We start from the raw sequence: 18,455 nt of genomic DNA, 5'->3' as shown, positions 1-18,455 counted from the left end.
GATTTCCTTTGTATGCTTCTGAAGTAGAGTCACGTATGGATAAAATTTAAATGAATAACAGTTATATGCATCATAATAAAAGGGGTTGATCTTTGGGCTATAGTGTTTTATAAATCTGTTTTAACAACGTGTTTTAATATACGTGTTGATTTTTCTTCAGAAAATGTGTTTTATTTCTTTTGTACACGTTAAGTTATTTTTATTCTGCGACTTAATTGGTCCGGTTTTTATATTGTGTCGCCTCATAGCAGATACATAAATTTCAAATCTCTTTCTATTTTTAAAGAATAAAAGCGTAATCTGAAGGATTACACAGTTTGGCTACATTTCCGGATAAGAATCAGTTTAATAGTTACTGCATAAAGTACATAAATATGAAGTATGAGCAATTTACATAACATTGCACATTTAACTAAATTTAAATGCTAAAGTGGGTTGCAAGAGAAGGGTGTTACGCAGTAAAGGTACGAGTTTTCCAATGCTGTTAAGTAATTAAAAGACGATAGATAAGATATATGCGATGAAATTAACAATATAAGATTCTACTACAAGTTGAAAGAGACATTAAAAAAGGCAGGAAAGTTTATAACCTATCATTTTATATTTTTAAAAGAGATTATTGTCGGGTAGCCTTGAAAGATGCCTTGGAATTATTTTTAATAAGATCCATTAAATTCTCCATAATTGTAATGTAGTTGCAGGTAAAATAATAAACAAAAGAATTTGTGTTCAGTGATAGTTTTAACATTGATTTGATGTCGTTTTTGTTCCTCTTTGCAGTTGTATGAAATTAATGATGATCCCAAGAGGAAGGAATTCCTAGACGACTTATTCAGCTACATGCAGAAACGTGGTAAGTCCATTTTATTAGTGTTTTATTTCTTTTACATTTCTATCAAATATTTCGAAAATTATTGCTACCAATTTAAATGTTCATAACTATGGGTGATTATTATTATTATTATTATTATTATTATTATTATTATTATTATTTTGATATGCTATATCATATGATACGATATGTGATATAATGTACATGATATGATATATATGACGTGATATGATAATATATGACATGATATGATATAATTATACATATTGGGGATGCTGGTCCTTCACATACCTCTGTACGGGTCAGCATTCCCTTTCTTTATATTACTTTTAAAATTTTTACATGTGACCAGTTCATCCCTCTCCCTTCTTACGCTTATTCTTTATCATTCTCTCTACTTTTTTCTTCTCTCTATGAGGCCGGGAGGTCTATTGTGCGCCCCTGGGATGAGTTGTAGCCCAACGACCGCACCCACGTCGAACCGACCTAAGCCCTAACACCCTAACGACCAGTCCCGACACCCTTCTAAGCCCGTATACCATTCCATCCCAACAGCCCCCCACATCCCCCCCCTCAAACGGTCTGAGGTGTGGGCCACCCCTCCCGTCGGGAGGGGAGTGGGTTCCGCTGCTGAGTTACCAACTACCATGCTTTGACATATCCATGGAGACCGGCCGAGAGCGTCAGGAGCTTCGGAGGGCCTCAGCAGGCGCGATCTGAAAACCAAGGAAGACAACCGGAATGATGAGGAAAGGATGATGAGGGTGGGGGGGACGGAAGTGGCGAGAATGAGTGGGGTTCCATATGCCTGATAAAGTTACCTGATATTCATCCATAGGAGTGAGGGGGGGAAAAACCCCGGCAACTCAGGCAGCTCGTCCCAAGCGGGGAATCGTACTGCGACCCGCGAACACGCTACCATGAGACCACTATTATCTCTTCTTCATCAACTCCCCTATTTCCTTTGTTTAATTATATTTACTTTTTCACACCTCCTAATCGTCAACTGATACTCTGCTATATATGACTTGTTACTCTTATAATTTTTATTCAGTTCTCCTTTCAAATACCACAATAAAACTAGTCTACTCCTATTTACTATCCTTACTCCTACATTCATCTCCTATCCATTTCTTTTTACATTGAATTCTTTTTACTTTCCCTTTTCCTCTCATGTAATTTACAATCAATTAGGCTACTCTTAATTTAATTTTAACCATTTATTATCTTTGCAGAGTTGAAGAAAATTTTCCATCTTACAATATTACAGAATGCATCGATCATCATAATGAAAGGATGCATTACAGATAACAAGTTCTGTTTGAGAGAAAGAGACATATAACTAAAAATAATGTTTACAACATTTATAGACTATTTTCAGGAATGTACTTATTTACATGCTAATACAAATGAATTCTACTACAATAGTGCATTATCTATTACGCATAATATTGTATCGTATGAATATGTCGGATTTCCAAGTATTAGATCAATTAAAAAAGTTTCATCCTATCCTATCTTCCGGTTTCTAACGCAATACTTAACTGCGACTATACAAACGCGTCCCCAATAAAAGCAAAAAAATATTATGTAAGTTTCACTTTTTTTTTTTTTTTTGGACTTACGACATTTCGCAATATAATAACGGAAAAGCAATTTCATAAAATAAATTATAAACATTGCATTGCGTGTCTTTTTGTAGCTTCTGGCTCTGTGTGTGTTTAACAGCTGAATAGATGTTAACGATCTATTCTGGGCAGATATCGTTCTTTGAACTAGACGAAAATTGTAACCCACTTATGAACAACGCCCTACTTAATTCGTTTTGTAGATTATAATTTTCTTACGCTGCGTCATTGTTTATTGTTGTGTTACTTTTTTGGCCAGCAGAATGCTTTCTACACTATATTATAATGTGAGGCAGGTAATTACAAAAATTATAACGGAAAATGGTCGAAGTTAATTGAAAGATTGCTATTAAACGCAATAACTGACCAACGCTGTTCTCGTTTATTATTTCTTTTGTATAAAGATCCAGAATTGTGTTCAATTACGGCAATAAGGATAAAATTGCTTATGTCGTGCCCGTCAATATGAAATAGTGTAACAGTATCTGTAACAGGCAACGTCTAACGGACTGAATTCCTTTGTGTTTAAATAATACTTTTAGTGATTTTTAACCTTTTCCTGTGTGATGTTTTTTGGTAGCTTTGGTGGCCTTATTTAATAATACCGTTGGTGATCACTGATAATATAATATAATCGTTGTACACAGATTTTATTACCGTTGACACAGTTTCTTTTTTTCCAGTTTCCATTCGTTACGTAGACGACTTCAAACAAATTCGAAGTCCGTCGATATTGGACTCATTGAACTATTTCTTTTAATAATTATTTTTTCTAAGGATGGAAGAAAAAACTGAAATTTCGCATCCCTATTGTTCATTTCCATATGAAGTTCTTGTTACAGTTGAATAAAATAACATTTTATTCTCGAAATATCAACACTTAATTGTAACTTTAATACAATTGATGCATTTGTCTTCAGTTTACCTTCGCCGCAGTCGTTTTTATGTCTGACGTTGAGTACAAGTTCCCATAAATTTGTAATTTGAAGATTATACAGAATGTTCCAGAATAACTATTTCTAATTCCCAGATGTGATAGATGGCACAAATTAAAATTATTCAAGTTTGCTTCACAGGGAGCTTTACCTGAAAACTAGACTTGCATTATATACGTAACTGTAGGTACGTTAATAGAAAACCACAATTCCAAGTCACACAGAGTTTGTGTGCATTCGATGTGGGTCTCTGGCGTCTCGTCAGCCCACTCGAGTTGTGTGGATATAAGGGGAAAAATTGAGAGGGTGTCGGTTGGAGTTCCTGGGTAGCTCAGTCGGTAGAGCGCTGGTACGTTCAACCAGAGGTCCCGGGATCGGTACGCGGCCCCAGAACAATTTTTCCCTTGAAATTATTCAATTCTGCTTCACAGGGAGCTTTATCTGAAAACTAGACTTGCATAAAATATATATGTAATGATTTATTTTTCGTTTTAATATTTTAACAATATTATTTATATAGATAGATAGATAGATAGATAGATAGATAGATAGATAGATAGATAGATAGATAGATAGATAGATTTATTGATATAGTTCACAAAAGTACAAAACTTAATAATTTAACAAAAGATCTATATACAATTTCCTAAACTAATTAATCTATCGCAAATCTCAATAATTTATTGGTTCAAACTTGCAACATAAAAAACATATATATATATATATCTTTTTTTGTTAGTAGGTTATTTTAGGACGCTTTATCAACATCTTTGGTTATTTAGCGTCTGAATGAGATGAAGGTAATAATGCCGGTGAAATGAGTCCGGGGTCCAGCGCCGAAAGTTACCCAGCATTTGCTCAAATTGGGTTGAGGGAAAACCCCGGAAAAAACCTCAACCAGGTAACTTGTTCCGACCGGGAATCGAACCCGGGCCACCTGGTTTCGCTGCCAGACGCGCTGACCGTTACTCCACAGATGTGGACTCATAATATATGTTACTGTATGTACGTTAACAGAAAACCACAATTCCAAGTTAAACAGAGTTTGTGTGCACTCGATGTGGGTCTCTGGCGTCTCGTCAGCCCACTCGAGTTATGTGGATATAAGGGGGAAAAATTGAGACGGTGCCGGGTGGAGTTCCTGGGTAGCTCAGTTGGTAGAGCGCTGGTACGTTCAAACAGAGATCCCGGGATCGATACCCGGCCCCGGAACATTTTTTCCCTTGAAATTATTCAAGTTTACTTCTCAGGGAGGTTTACCTGAAAAACTAGACTTACATAGGCTTGCAGTTGGTATTAGTGTTGTGCACGTGTATTTATAACAGGCGTGATTTATACTTTTTTGGGTTTTTAACATGAATTCTATTTTGTAGTTCGATAAAATGTCAGTCAAGTGAACAACGCTTTATACAGAAATGTGACTCATGTTTTTCAATATTTTTTTACTTCCCATTACCATTCGTGTAAGCTGATTGATTAATATTCTGTTACAAACAGTATAAATGAAGGTAAGATATTTATACCTGAAATGACGATATCTGAGTTCATTTATTGTCTTATCTAACTTATAGTTGACATGTTTATTTCCTTAGCCTGCATTTCCTTCTTCGTGCAAAAATTACTCCCTTGCAATAATGCGTCACTCGTAATGCATGGCTTATATGTAGATAATAAACCATTGCACAGAAGTGCCAATATATCACTCTACTGTGTTTGTTTTAACTTCGATTAGATGTCCGAAACTAATATTGTAATCTTCGTAGAAGGGGATTTGTATAAAATGTATCAAATTTTATGCCATAAGTAGATCCCGCATTAACGGTATATTCAGCTAGAATAGGCTTGTGATTGGCGACTTTACATCCATTGGATTATGAATAAGTCTATAAATATTTGTAAATATATCGGTGATAATAAAGTTTTGCTTTAATATTTTCCTGTGCATGCATACATGCATAGTGTATGTATATATATATATATATATATATATATATATATATATATTCTATTTTAACTCAAATTAATTAAACTACGAAATGCTTACGGTAGTAAATTTTGGAAGTAAATTCATAGTACAGTGGACTCTCCTAAGTTCAACAAAACAGAATTGAAAGTTCAGTTCAGTGGCAGGTGAAATGAATACAAATTTTTATAAAAATGTTGTTTTGAAATTTAGGCTATTTTGTAAAATAAGACCTGTACTTAACTGTAACTGTCCAGCACACTATTTTCGGCCACATTCGATTATGTGGATAGATCATTTGATAAAGTCTCATTTCTTAATTTTTCACCATTATTTCACCGATATATTGCCTTAAGACAAATTGAAAGAATGAAAAGACACATAGAATGCAAGTTTTATATTTTGGGCGCGAAAATGTTTCCACTCAAGAATACAGTATATTATGTGAAGTAGCTTCTAATAATATGAACTTTCGATAGTTGGCGCCACTTCACAAACTCGCATTTTTGCGTGTAATGGCATGGGTTACACTTGTCCCAAATTTATACTTACCCCGGGTCACCTTAACACCTAGGGAACATGATTGGATTGTGTTATTGGCATGATGAAAGCCTTGGATACAATTTTATTAATCATTCCTCGAAGACTTGGATATTTCAGAAAAATGTTTCAAATAATAACGGTTTATATAGCATAAAGCATGATCATCTTCATTGTAAAAACACACACTTTTGCGTCTTCACAAAACTTCGTCAAAATACTTGTTATTTTCTATGAGAGCGAAGCATTGACCCTACGATTGTATGACGAAGGCAGTATAACAGCTAGTGAGATGAAGTTCATTAGGCGAACAGCAAGAGTCACCGAGTGGAATCGTACGAAAACTAAAGATTTACTCAAATCTGTTAAACTGAGCCAACCTATCTGTCATTTACCAGAGAAATAGGCAAGAGCACCTTATGGTTCACTTGTTACGCGAAAGGTCACTTGCCAGACTGTAACGCCGTGAAACGGCAAGAATGTTATCCGCGAGAACTGGCGAGCCAAGTTTTTCCCTTAGGTTTGACTTCCTGTATTGTGACGGTAGAATATTGCCGCGATCATGCATGGTTTAACTATAAATGATGATATCACTTTCTTTAAAGAGAACACGAAAGACAAAGCAATTTCTTCCTTTCCTCACACCGCAAATACATTCTCTTGCCTGTGGCGTAGTAGAACTGATGTGGTTAGTAGAAATAAATATTCTATTTTTATGGTCGCTTCTGTCTTCACACTGATATTAGTTTCTTTAAAGTAATACGACAGACATGCATATCTACGGTGTATTTCTATCAAAAATACCTTCATATCAGTCTGTAACGTATTATTTAGTTCAAGTAGGAATATGGCTCCGGTGTAGATATCTTTACATCTGAAATAACGGCCTCGAGGAGTTCTGATAGACACTTTCCATTAAGGAAGCCTCTGTGAAGCGTAAACATGTTTTTCCCTCGATAGGATTCGTGATGTGTCATAAAGAATAATTATCAGAGACATTAACTGGTATGATTGAAAGAAGAGGCGTAGCAAACAGGCGGTCGTGGGCATGATAGCTCCCACCGCTTTCCTCTCTTGAGCTCGCCATCTCCTTCTCTTTGTCTATACGAGCGGCATGTTTTATCGTTTCTTTCTTCTGGAGGTCAAAACTTGCGGGCTTCGGGATTCCAATGTACCTTCTCTCATTCCTCAGCAGGTCTAAGTTATTAAATTCATTTTTAAATGTGTTTTTGGTAGTAACATAAAACAAGAGTTTCTTTTTCAAACTGCTCAACGGTCACGGTAGCTTCGAGAATGAGAGAATGGAAGGGGAAAAAATGGCAAATTAAACGAAGGAATAATATGCAGTCGTAATTAAAGCGAAGATTCAGGTCTCTCGCGTTTAACAATGTGTAACTCTGGATCACAGCGCCTCCCATTTCTGCTAATGAAATAACAAAATATGCAACGTGAATGAAAATAAGAAGGCCGAAAAGAGAGATTCTAAGTGGAAATGTAGAGAATAAGTAATTATATCTGAACTGTTGTTATGCTGTGTGTGTGGCCCGTCTGTGGCGCAAGTTCTAAAGCTTGTCTTGCTCTGAAGATGACCACAACACAGCGGTCGAAACGTCGGCCACCAACACCAAGACAACGCGGTAGAAGCCCTGAAGTTTATCCACACACCATGTACACCAGCCGAGGAAGCCTACGCGAACACTAACCTGTATTGCCATCTCGTTAGCAAGAAATTATTGTGCAGACACTTAAAAATTATCTTTTTTCTTTTTAGAGATTTAAAATCTTATGCATGCTTAATAAAATTATTCTTACGTTAATTTCCAGTAGGCTTACTTAAAATAGTATTTTACTTCATCAATGGTAAAATGTTTAATGAAATATTAATTTCTGTAGATTTAGGATTACTAATGCAATGATAATGATGATATAGACCCACCAACTTATTATTACTCGACCAAGGCCAGTGGAGTCCTGCTGCCCGCAGCGCCACTTGCACTGCTCCTGCATTCGTATAGCGTCATCGCTATAGTTCGTGTTACGCCCGCGGCTCCACTCGCTTCGGTCGAGTGATACCGATTGAAGATGAGGTCGCTGCTATCGCTACAACAGGAAACATGCAACGAGCTCAGTAGTTCGGACTCCTGCCATCGGTAATTGGAACTTGACTGGCCTATAATAATAATAATAATAATAATAATAATAATAATAATATAGAGACGCTGTGAGTGGAGAGAAAGAGAGTGAGAGGGAGAGAGGACAAAATAACATTAAACTGATTCACCAATCAATTGAAAGTGTTCCATGCCGGCAGCCGATACTCTCTTATATCAATAAATAAATAAATAAATAAATAAATAAATAAATAAATAAATGATGTATTATATTGGGCTACTGGTGGTATTTAAATCACCACAAACTGTACTTCAAAATATCTGTTTATATTATTGATGTGACACACAACACTAAACATTAAAACACAAAATATCCTTACTTCTTGGATGCAGTATTTTAATATAAATTATTTTTTATTAAATGTTACACATTGAAACTGCTCTTCAAAGATCACTAAGTGAAGTCTTCATTTTCCTCTGCCTCGGTACTTGTCTCTAGAGTAGACGAGAGTTTCTTTATTTTTTCCCTTCTTTCTTCCTTTTACTTTCTTTTCTTATTTCTTTAATTTTTCCTTGTTTCTTTTCTTCTTTATTTCTTTCCTTCTTTCTTTTCTTCTTGATTTCTTTCCTTTCTTTCTATCTTCCTGTTCTTTCTTCTTTTTTCTTTCCTTTTTATTTTCTTCTTTCTTTTCTCCTTTCTTTCTTACCTTCTTTCTTTCCTTCTCTCGTTCTTTCTTTGTTTTCTTGCTTTCCTTCTTTCTTTCCTTCCTTTATTTTCTTCTTTCTTTCGTTCTTTCTTTCCTCCTTTGTTTCTTTCTTTCCAGGGTAAAGTCAATTATTTATAAAAATGACCATCTGACTTGTTGGCTGAAATTTTGAGCAGGGGAATCTAACTGAAATTGTCTTTCATGTTTGAGGAAACGTATTGCAAAAATATAGTCTTAAAATAAATAGTAGTCGATGTCAAGTCAGCAGTCCGAAGATTGGTTGGAATCTCGTAAGTAACACCAATAAGACATGACCTCAAATGGTACGTAAAATATGATTTCATGGTTTACACATAGGCCTATCTCTAACAAATGAACACGTATACGTATAATTTAACATTAGCTCACTCCCTGTCATATTTGGAGAAATAACAATTTTAACGATCAGTAGATACAGTGTTAGTAAAATTACGTCAATCAACGTTAAAATCTTTATCAGAAGATTATTTTTGACTACATAAATTAGTGTCAGGAACTGTTATTTCACTTATTATTTATTATAACAGCCATAGTGCACACTAACACTCACGAAAGGGATAACTCGGAAGCTAAATTCTTTCCAATGCCAAAGCTAGCTTCTTGCGAGCCTTGCGATTAGGGTAGTTTAGTTAGAAAGTGATAGAAAATCTGCGGAGTGGGTTACACAGGAGAATGCGTGAAAGAAACGATTCTGCTTGTAGTGCAGTAAAGGAGATTGGAAGCTGGTGTGTGCAGGCTTCATGTTTACTGCTGCATCACAAGTCATCCTGAGCTGCCGCATCACAGCATTTAACGCGTAAATATGAATTGTATTAAAATTAATAAATAATTTTGTTCATAAACTGCAGGTTTATTATGGGGTTATTAATTGGGGAAGCTGAGCTTTTTGGTTTACATTGACGCTACGCAACGGACACACACACACACACATTTTGAAGATTATAACTGGGCATTCATGCCATCAGTAACAAGACGGTTGTAAACATTTAGTTAATTTTAGAAAATACAGGTTCGCGTGTAGCACATGAATGAGAGAGGGTTCAATTATCGTGTAATAAGGGATTATCCTACGGGCATTATCGCACATCGTAAAAGAGTTAGAATGATCGTGTAAAAGATAATTATCATATGAGGTGGCAATACTGACATGTAGCCATGATAATGTGAGTAGTAAGTTTTATATAAAGTCGACATTTTGGTAGGGTGAATTTTGTAGCGTTGGGAAGAAACCAGAAAACCCCGGGACAACTCTTAGGTCTCATTCTAGGAACTTTTCCTGCCTGAGCCGCTTTATTGCAGTAGACTATATCCATCATATTAATTGTACGAGTATTTATAAGTACGCATCCATTAACAGGAATTCGTGATGTGATACGTTATGAATTCTAACGTCATAGCATTGGATCTGCCGTATCCAATTGCAGATATCGCCCACCTCTCCGTGCCCACAGTGTTCAATTAGCTTTACTTACAGTCCTGAAATATTACACCTGGGATTTGTACTGCCACACAGAGTGGGCTTTTGTTTTTATGGTCGTACACACAAGCAAGCCTGTTTTAAATTCCGGTGCATTCCCCTCTGCCACATTATGTCCACTTGGGGTCCGTCATGTTTGAATGGGAACGTTTAATTCGTTTCGTATACTATGCTAAACGTCCTTTGAATGTCCAGCTTTATTGGTAGTGCGTTTTTTTGGTTTATTGTTTCCTTCTCTGGAGGTCTTTCTCGTGTCCTGAATTCCATTCTGAATTTCCACTGCATATCTTGGCTATATCAAATTCAATACTAAACTTCGGTGAATTTTGCAACGTCTAGCGCAGAAATACGATATCGGTCCACGCTAAGAATGTGCTAATAGTTAATTTCTTCTCCAGACTCGTAAAGTCGTTCACAAAGCTTGATGGTGTGAAGGAACTTTAATGGTGATATTTTGGCTATTAATTAATTTAATGTTATCAAATTTGCTTGGGGCTCCGAGCCTTAAGGCTTATCAGGTAAACTTATGGTGATGGGACCTGGCTATGTTAGGACTGGGGTAATAAGGTCCACCTGTCAGCATCGCATTCGTGAAAGTCATTTATGCCAGACTAAGTCAAAATCTTTTGTCGCTTCGTCTATGGGTCAAGAGTTAGCGAACTGGTCTTACATACAGCTTTCCCAGTTGGAATCAAAACAAATTTACGCGCTGAATAAAAATAATTATTTGTCTATGAAAAGCGGAAGAATCTTAATATCATGGTGATTGTTTTCCATATTTCGCTGTGTGTTCAGAAAAGTATTCCTTTCGCTTTTACAATCAATCTCGTTTTCAGAGCTCGATAATTGTATGTGTATATATATATTGTAAAATTAAATCAAGATACATCAGGGAAAATTATAAAACCAAAATTTGACGGATATCGTTAATATTACAAAATTGGGGCTCTAGCAATACGGATTTTCGATGCCGATATAGGAAGGACATGGATATCCGAGCACTGGGGCTTATTTGGTATTAGGGGTGACGCATGGTGATCTACCTGTCGGCATCAGATTCACGAATGCCACTCAGGTGACCTGTCGTACTTGGATAATCATTGCGTATATAGAGCGCACAATGGACCAATGTAAGTTACAAGTGGAAGGATCCAGCTATGATCTGATGTACGACAATAATACAGCAATTTCAGTATGTAAAATTCCTCATTCAGTTCCAATATCACAATATATCACTTGTAACGGGTTCATATTTCCATGAGACGTTTATATTTGATTTCAGCATTCTCAAAAAAGTATTTAAACAGCGTGAAGAAGCATATAATACGAGTACATAGTATATCAGTTTCTGTAGTTGTAAACTTGAAGAATTTCTTTTAGAAAATGGAAAAATATTTGCGATAATGGTAATAGTCGTATAAATAAAGCAAGTCAATTTATCAGTTCTAGATATCGAGAAATATGGCAGTCTGTATGCATCACATGTTTGCTAAAGTTAACATTGGTGTTAAATATTGCTTTGGGTTTACTGCCTTCATAACTTTTCTTGCAAAAATTTTGTTTAATTTGCTTGTTAACAAAAATCTGAAATGCTGATAGTTTTACTACTTGTAGTGAGCAATATATTTCGCCTCAGTATCCATAAAGATTTCTCGTTTTTGGTTTTTTCCTTTAAAACGATAACTACGACGACGACGACGACGACGACGACGATGATGATGATGATGATGATGATGATGATGATGATGATGATGATGATAGAAGAGGAATTGTCAGGCGAATGAATTAAAAGGTACGCGATTCCTCGTCCTTGCAAGGGACTTTCAGGCTGTGAGAGAAATCTATGAGTTCCAAGCCATTTTGCCACTTGTACCAATCCGTCTTCGCTCTTTTGATAAGGGAACTTAATTAAATTGAGTTTTCCTTGAACCTTGAAAACTTCTAATAAAAATTCTGTAACTTTTTACTGTTTTCGAAATACTGTAGTCAGTAATTGATTCAACATATTATTTTTACTTGTTTCTGTATTGTAATATGTGGTAATTTAAAGACATCCGGCTTTTTTTTTAACGAATAATTCATTAAATAGGTTAGGTTAGGTAACGGTGGCTAGGGGCGGGTTAGGGACGACTCTTTGCAAGTCGACCATACTGAGGCCTATTGTGCATCCCGAATTTATGGGATGAATGAGGATGAGGTGTACCAGCCCACCGGCCGCATATGACCCCTCACCTGCTCACTCAGTGGGGGCCACCTTAAGGAATGAATCCTGGCAGAGACATTGAGGAAGGCTGGGAACCCAGGAACGGTTGCGGACGGAGACCTTCGTCTTGCCCTGAATATGTCCATAGAATGAGATGAAGAAGAAGATTCTTTTTCTACACGGGAGGGGAAGGGAAATGGACCGTGGCAATGTCCAGTCCGGCATTTGCCTAAGTAACTGTGAAAATCCACGGAAAAACCACAGTCCGGGAATCGAACCACGGATCTCCCGAATTCGAGTCCCATGACGAATCCTCGACTTCATCTTGCCAAATACTATCTCGTTATACCTAATTCCATCGACACTAAATAATCTAGTAGTTAATCCATAGTCGTTAATTGATCAACGAAAAACACAAATTATATGACTCATTCATAGATTTCTGCCCAAGGACAGGTATTGCACTGCAAACCCAGCATTCTTCAATCTTCTCTCTTTTCTGTCTTCCTCCCAGTCTCCGCATTATTTACATACAGCTTATCTTATTGTTGTCTATCATCTGATCTCTTCTTCTGCCCCGAACTTCTCTCCCGTTCACCACTCTTTCCAGTGCATCCTTCAGTATGCAGTTTCTTCTCAGCCAGTGGCCCAGCCAATTTCTTTTTCTCTTCCTTGTCAGTTTGAACATTATTGTTTCTTCACTCACTATTTGTAGCTTTATTTCTTATTTTGTCTGTCCATTTCACACATATGTTATAATTTAGTCAACTATCCGAGAACACGTTTGAACCTCATAAATAACACCAATAAGCTATCACTCATGAAGGAACTAAGCCAGGAAGGCCAGTTCCTTTTCCCTTCCATTGCATACATCGCTGACGGATCAAGGTCACGTACAAAAGTACAAACAACGCACGAGTCACTGAACTGAAAAATGTGAACTGAAGCACTGGTAATCTCGACTGTCTCAGTTGACTTTAGTTGAGGAGAATGGTTCAGGAATGGAATAAACACGCGTGGAAAATGCAGTCCTTTGCTTGACCTCAATTCTCCAATTCGAAATGCGCTGTGATAGTAACTTACCGTATTACACTAGTCAGACTTCAGATGAATTCAAACAATTGCTCTTCCTCTGACACATATCGTCAAAAGTGTACATAATAATTGAGCGTTTCGAGCATTTTCTAAGTCTAAGAATTCCACATTGCGCATGTTCCGAGCCTGAAGCTTTTGTTCATATGATCATGAAATTTTCCCTACGCTTTTGTGTTTGAAGATTATATACCGAGGAGGAATTAGAACCGTATCTTCTTATGAACTGCACGCTACAGATCTTCAAACATTTTCGCCCACTCAACAATTATGGCTCCCACTGTACTTTTTGACAACAGAGCACGTCAAACAGAACCTCTCATATGAGGGCTAAAGTAATTAAGACAATTTATTTCTTTACAAGTGTTGCATCTGAAAACAATTTTTGGCAGATTTTCTGCCCTAAAACTTTAATGTTATATTTCATGTAAAATTTTTACCTCGGGACTAGGAGGGACGGCGGTGCACAATTTCTAATCACTAGATTATGTACCAACATGCCTCGGTTAAATCCCAAATCTCTCCGCAGTGCATAATTATGTGAGAAGGCATGTATCACTGTTGATAGTGATTCGTCCGTCGGATGGGGACGCTAAGCCTGGCGGCCCCCTTGGTGCTATTCGACAGAAGTAGGCTACGTGCCGGCACCGGGTTTCCCCTTCTCCCTTCCTCATCTTCATCATCGTCACTCATTTCATGCACTATACTGGGTGTTCATTTCAAAGTGTGTCATGACGTCACTGCTGTGAGTCAGCGATTTGAAGCGAGTTTCAGCTTTTATGTCAGAGAAGTTGCTTATTAATCAAGGCGTTCAATCTGAACTTGAGAACGTGTACGGTATAACTTGAACGTCGTAGCAGCAGATGGCGGTCTGTACTGTCTGTGTGCTACCATAACCTCTTTCGAACTGTGTTTTGCGCTGCCAAGTCGTACGGAGGGTATATGTTATCGGTTGCGTACGGTAACATTCCACAATACAAATCAAATGCTCCGTGTCCATGTTGTCCGTCGAAGTTAATGTCAACAAATACGTAAGTAATCGTCTTAACCCTCTCCCCATATCCCGACAGTAAGAAAAAACCCACCTCAGTACATGTTTCCAAACAGTTCACATTCCTGCCACTACCGGCGTTACCGTACATATCGATAAGTACTCTTCAGAATGAACGCCGTACTTGCTAGGCAACTTCTCTGACACATAGGTTATACACCTCTGCGGAAGTGTAGGAAGACTGAAGTCTCTAGGCTCATCGACTAGCCATACGACGGCATACAGTGAGCCATGACACACTTTGAACTGAACACCCAGTACTTACACGAACTCTTCCACATACACTCATCCTACTACACGACGTAACTGTCCATATATAGACATGTACGGCGTGGCCCGCCCAAGTGGTGTGCAATTAGATAGTGGGTCGCAGTCCTGCCATCTATCCGCAATATGTGGAACCCGAATCACGTAAAGTGAAGTGGATAGGCATTAGATACACACTTACTTTAACGTCATATCATTATATCTTGTAAAATCTGGACTTGTTCCACATCTTGAAATATTCAATGCTAATGTAAGATATGTGGAATAGAATAAATTCAATACAGTACAATATATTTCATATGGAAATATTGAGAGAAATTAAAAAAAAATGACACGTAAGCCTGAAGATGATCGTACAAAATATTTAAATACCGGTTCTAACTTATGGAAGTGAATCGAAAATAGGATCGGAAGAAGATATGCGAAAAATTCAGGCGACTGAAATGAAATTTCTAAGAAGTACTTTGGGACACAATCTGTTGTATAGAAAAAGATATGTGGAAGTGAGACAAGAATTTCGAGTGCAGCTGAAATTAATATTAAATAAAATAAAGTGAAATGACAGAAAATAAAGTGGACATTTAGAAAGGATGGCAGAAAATAAACTATCGGCAGTAGCTATGAGATACGCAAGGAAGAGAAAAAAGGATTTAAGTATACCGAGGAAGAAATAGGCATCGGAACAGGATAAATGGCTTAAATTTTGAAGGGAAGAAGATTTTTTTTTTAACTTAAGGCAGTCTTAGCTTGAAAAAAAAAGGCTTTTCTGTCATTTTCCTAGTAAAATGATCTACTGGAGAGAACAGAATATGTGGTGGTGAGGAGGGGGAGAATACGGCAGCTCGATAAAGAAACTCGGCACTTCCACAAAGCAACGAAACCTCTTTAACTGCAGGAGGGAGGAAATTGAGAAACAAGGAATAAAACTTTTGTTATGGTTTCCTCTCTCCTTCTCTGTTGCAGTGGTCTTGTTCTTTCCCAGAGGCTTTTTCAATTAAACTGCGTCATTTTAGTGTTGCGATATAAAATGAGATTTATTGCGGGAGCCCCCGCCCCATTCCCAAGACTCTCTCTCTCTCTCTCTCTCTCTCTGCTTGTTCTCCACCCGCCGTTATAATCATACATACATTTCCTACGATGGCGGTCCTGCAGTCAACAGAGGCAAATGTTTCAGGTTCTCCCAATGAAGCTAAAATCGCATTTTGATTATTATCTAAGGCCCGGTTGCATAAACCTGAGTTCACTTTTGATCGAAGATCAGGAAACGAACCGAGTTCATTTGAATAACATTGATCTTTTTTTTAAGTAGGTTATTTTACGACGCTTTATCAACATCTTAGGTTATTTAGCGTCTGAATTAGATGGTGATAATGCGTAATGAGTCCGGGGTCCAACACGAAAGTTACCCAGCATTTGCTCATATTGGGTTGAGGGAAAACTCCAGGAAAAACCTCAACCAGGTAACTTGCCCCGACCGGGAAAGGAACCCGGAGCACCTGGTTTCGCGGCCAGACGCGCTAGCCGTTACTCCTCAGGTGTGGACAACATTGATCTCAGAAAATGTCAACTTGGTTTAGAGTTGACGTAAAATCACAGAGATACATTTGACAATAGCGCGAAATGCGAGAGGAGAATCGTGTTTATAATGAGCGTTTTGCAATACATCGTTCGATATAAGAGGCGTTCGAAGCTAAAGTGGACCAAGTCCATGAGACGTAGTTTTGAGATAATAGAACTTAAAGTTAACTTGCTCTAGTGGATTATCTAATTTGACTAGCAATAATTTTATTGCTCCGTTCTCATATTCTATATTTATAAAATATAAACAATTGTGATGTTAATTGATGCGACACTTTAGTGACTTGATCCACTATGGCTCAGAACATCGTGAACAAATAATATGAGCCAAAAGTGACTGGTGTCACCTACAGGCGAATGCTTGGAATTAAGACTTTATACATTACTGCTCGGAATAAATCCAACTTCAGATAATCAGAAAATGAATTAAATTGGATTTATGAAAATTTGTGACTTGATCCACTTTTTAGTTCTGAACGCCTCATTGATCTCAATGATAACACGCTTATCAATAACCAAAAAATTAATTATGGAAGAACACATGAAAAAGAAGACAAAGTGTAGATCTACAGTAAATTTGAAGAAGTGACGGTAAACTCATAGAATCCCTATAATTGAGTAAAACGTCCATGCCCTCGGATGGTGTTACTGTAATGTTTAGATATTTAACGAATTGGTTCTTATTTATGGGGATTGTGAATACGATTGGTAGTGAAATAAATTTATGTGTTTGTATTATTAATTATTTTTTATATTTCTTTACATACATATGCATACAAATTGTTCTGCCAAATAGCAGATCTTTCACTGTAAACCCAGCATTCTCTAATCTTTCCTATTTTCTGCCTTCCTCATAATTTCCACTATGATCCATATATCTTAATGTCGTCTATCAATCTGATATCTTCTTCTGCCCCGAACTCTTCTCTCGTTCACTATTCCTTCCAGTGCACCATTCAGTAGGCAGTTTCTTCTCGGCCAGTGACCCAACCAATTCCTTTCTCTCTTCCTGATCAGTTTCAGCATTATTCTTTCTTCATTCTCTCTTTCCAAAACAGTTTCGTTTATTATTCTGTCTGTCCATTTCACACGCTCCATTCTTCTCCATATCCACATTTCAAATGCTTCTATTCGCTTCTCTTCACTTCATCACAATGTCCATGTTTCTGGCCCATACAATGCCAAACTCCACACAAAACACTTCACTGAGACAGTTCTTTATACAGAGGTCCGCAGAAGTGTTCCTTTTTTGTATTAAAAACTTCCTTTGCCATTGCTATCCTCCTTTTCACTTCCTGGCAGCAGCTCATGTACTTATAGTACACCCCAAGTATTTGAAGCTGTCCACTTGCTCTACTGTCTCATTTAGTAATCGCACGTTTACCTTCTTTTTCTACCGATAACCATGGTCTTCGTCTTGTTTGCATTTATTTTCATTCAATATTGTATAATTACCTTATTGTTCAAGATAAATCAGTTACAGAGAATAAATAAATATATTCTCTTGCCACCAAACAAGAGGAGGAGGGTTGGAAACAAAGCGGTGTTCGGGCAAAGGGGGATAAGTTATTTTTTTGTACAGGTGTGATTTGTTCCCAGATGAACACACAAGTTAAATTATACAAGTGAGTGTGCAAAAAAACAAAAGAATACTAGCAGTTATATTGTTTTATTTGTGTGAAAAATAATTTGCAATAAGGGCCCGAAATTTAATTTTCATTTATCTCCAAACTCATTTTGATGACTTACATCACTTTACCCAAACAACACAGAATTTATTCCACTAAGGTAATTCCAAGAGACTGGAAAAGTCTGTATTTTTGTTTGTTGTGTCTTGTCCTAATTCCTTCCTTATTTGGATATTTGCTATTGTCTGTGTTTGCTTGCCCACATTTTTCCTCAAATATCGCATCTTTGCATCTGTTACACTGCTTAGTTACATGTTTGGGCAATTTTCTGAGCCACAGTGGAGAGTCTGAATGTACTGAACTATTTTGCATACGTATCATCCGTTCTTAAAAAATTCATGGCC

The 18,455-nt window shown here is 37.1% G+C and overlaps 1 protein-coding gene across 3 annotated transcripts in view; it reads left to right on the top strand.

The window, feature by feature from the left end:
* The window catches only part of retn (retained), a 974,937-nt gene that overhangs the window by 623,759 nt on the left and 332,723 nt on the right, over nucleotides 1-18,455 (top strand). For all 3 annotated transcript variants that reach the window (XM_069816720.1, XM_069816721.1, XM_069816722.1), the window contains exon 4: nucleotides 781-853. In XM_069816720.1, coding sequence (XP_069672821.1) covers nucleotides 781-853 — 73 coding nt within the window. The remainder of the gene's footprint in view (nucleotides 1-780; nucleotides 854-18,455) is intronic.

This window comes from Periplaneta americana, chromosome 17 (genome assembly GCF_040183065.1).
Source record: "Periplaneta americana isolate PAMFEO1 chromosome 17, P.americana_PAMFEO1_priV1, whole genome shotgun sequence".
NCBI classification, from domain to species: Eukaryota; Metazoa; Arthropoda; class Insecta; order Blattodea; family Blattidae; genus Periplaneta; species Periplaneta americana.
This window is presented reverse-complemented; position numbering and strand designations above follow the sequence as displayed.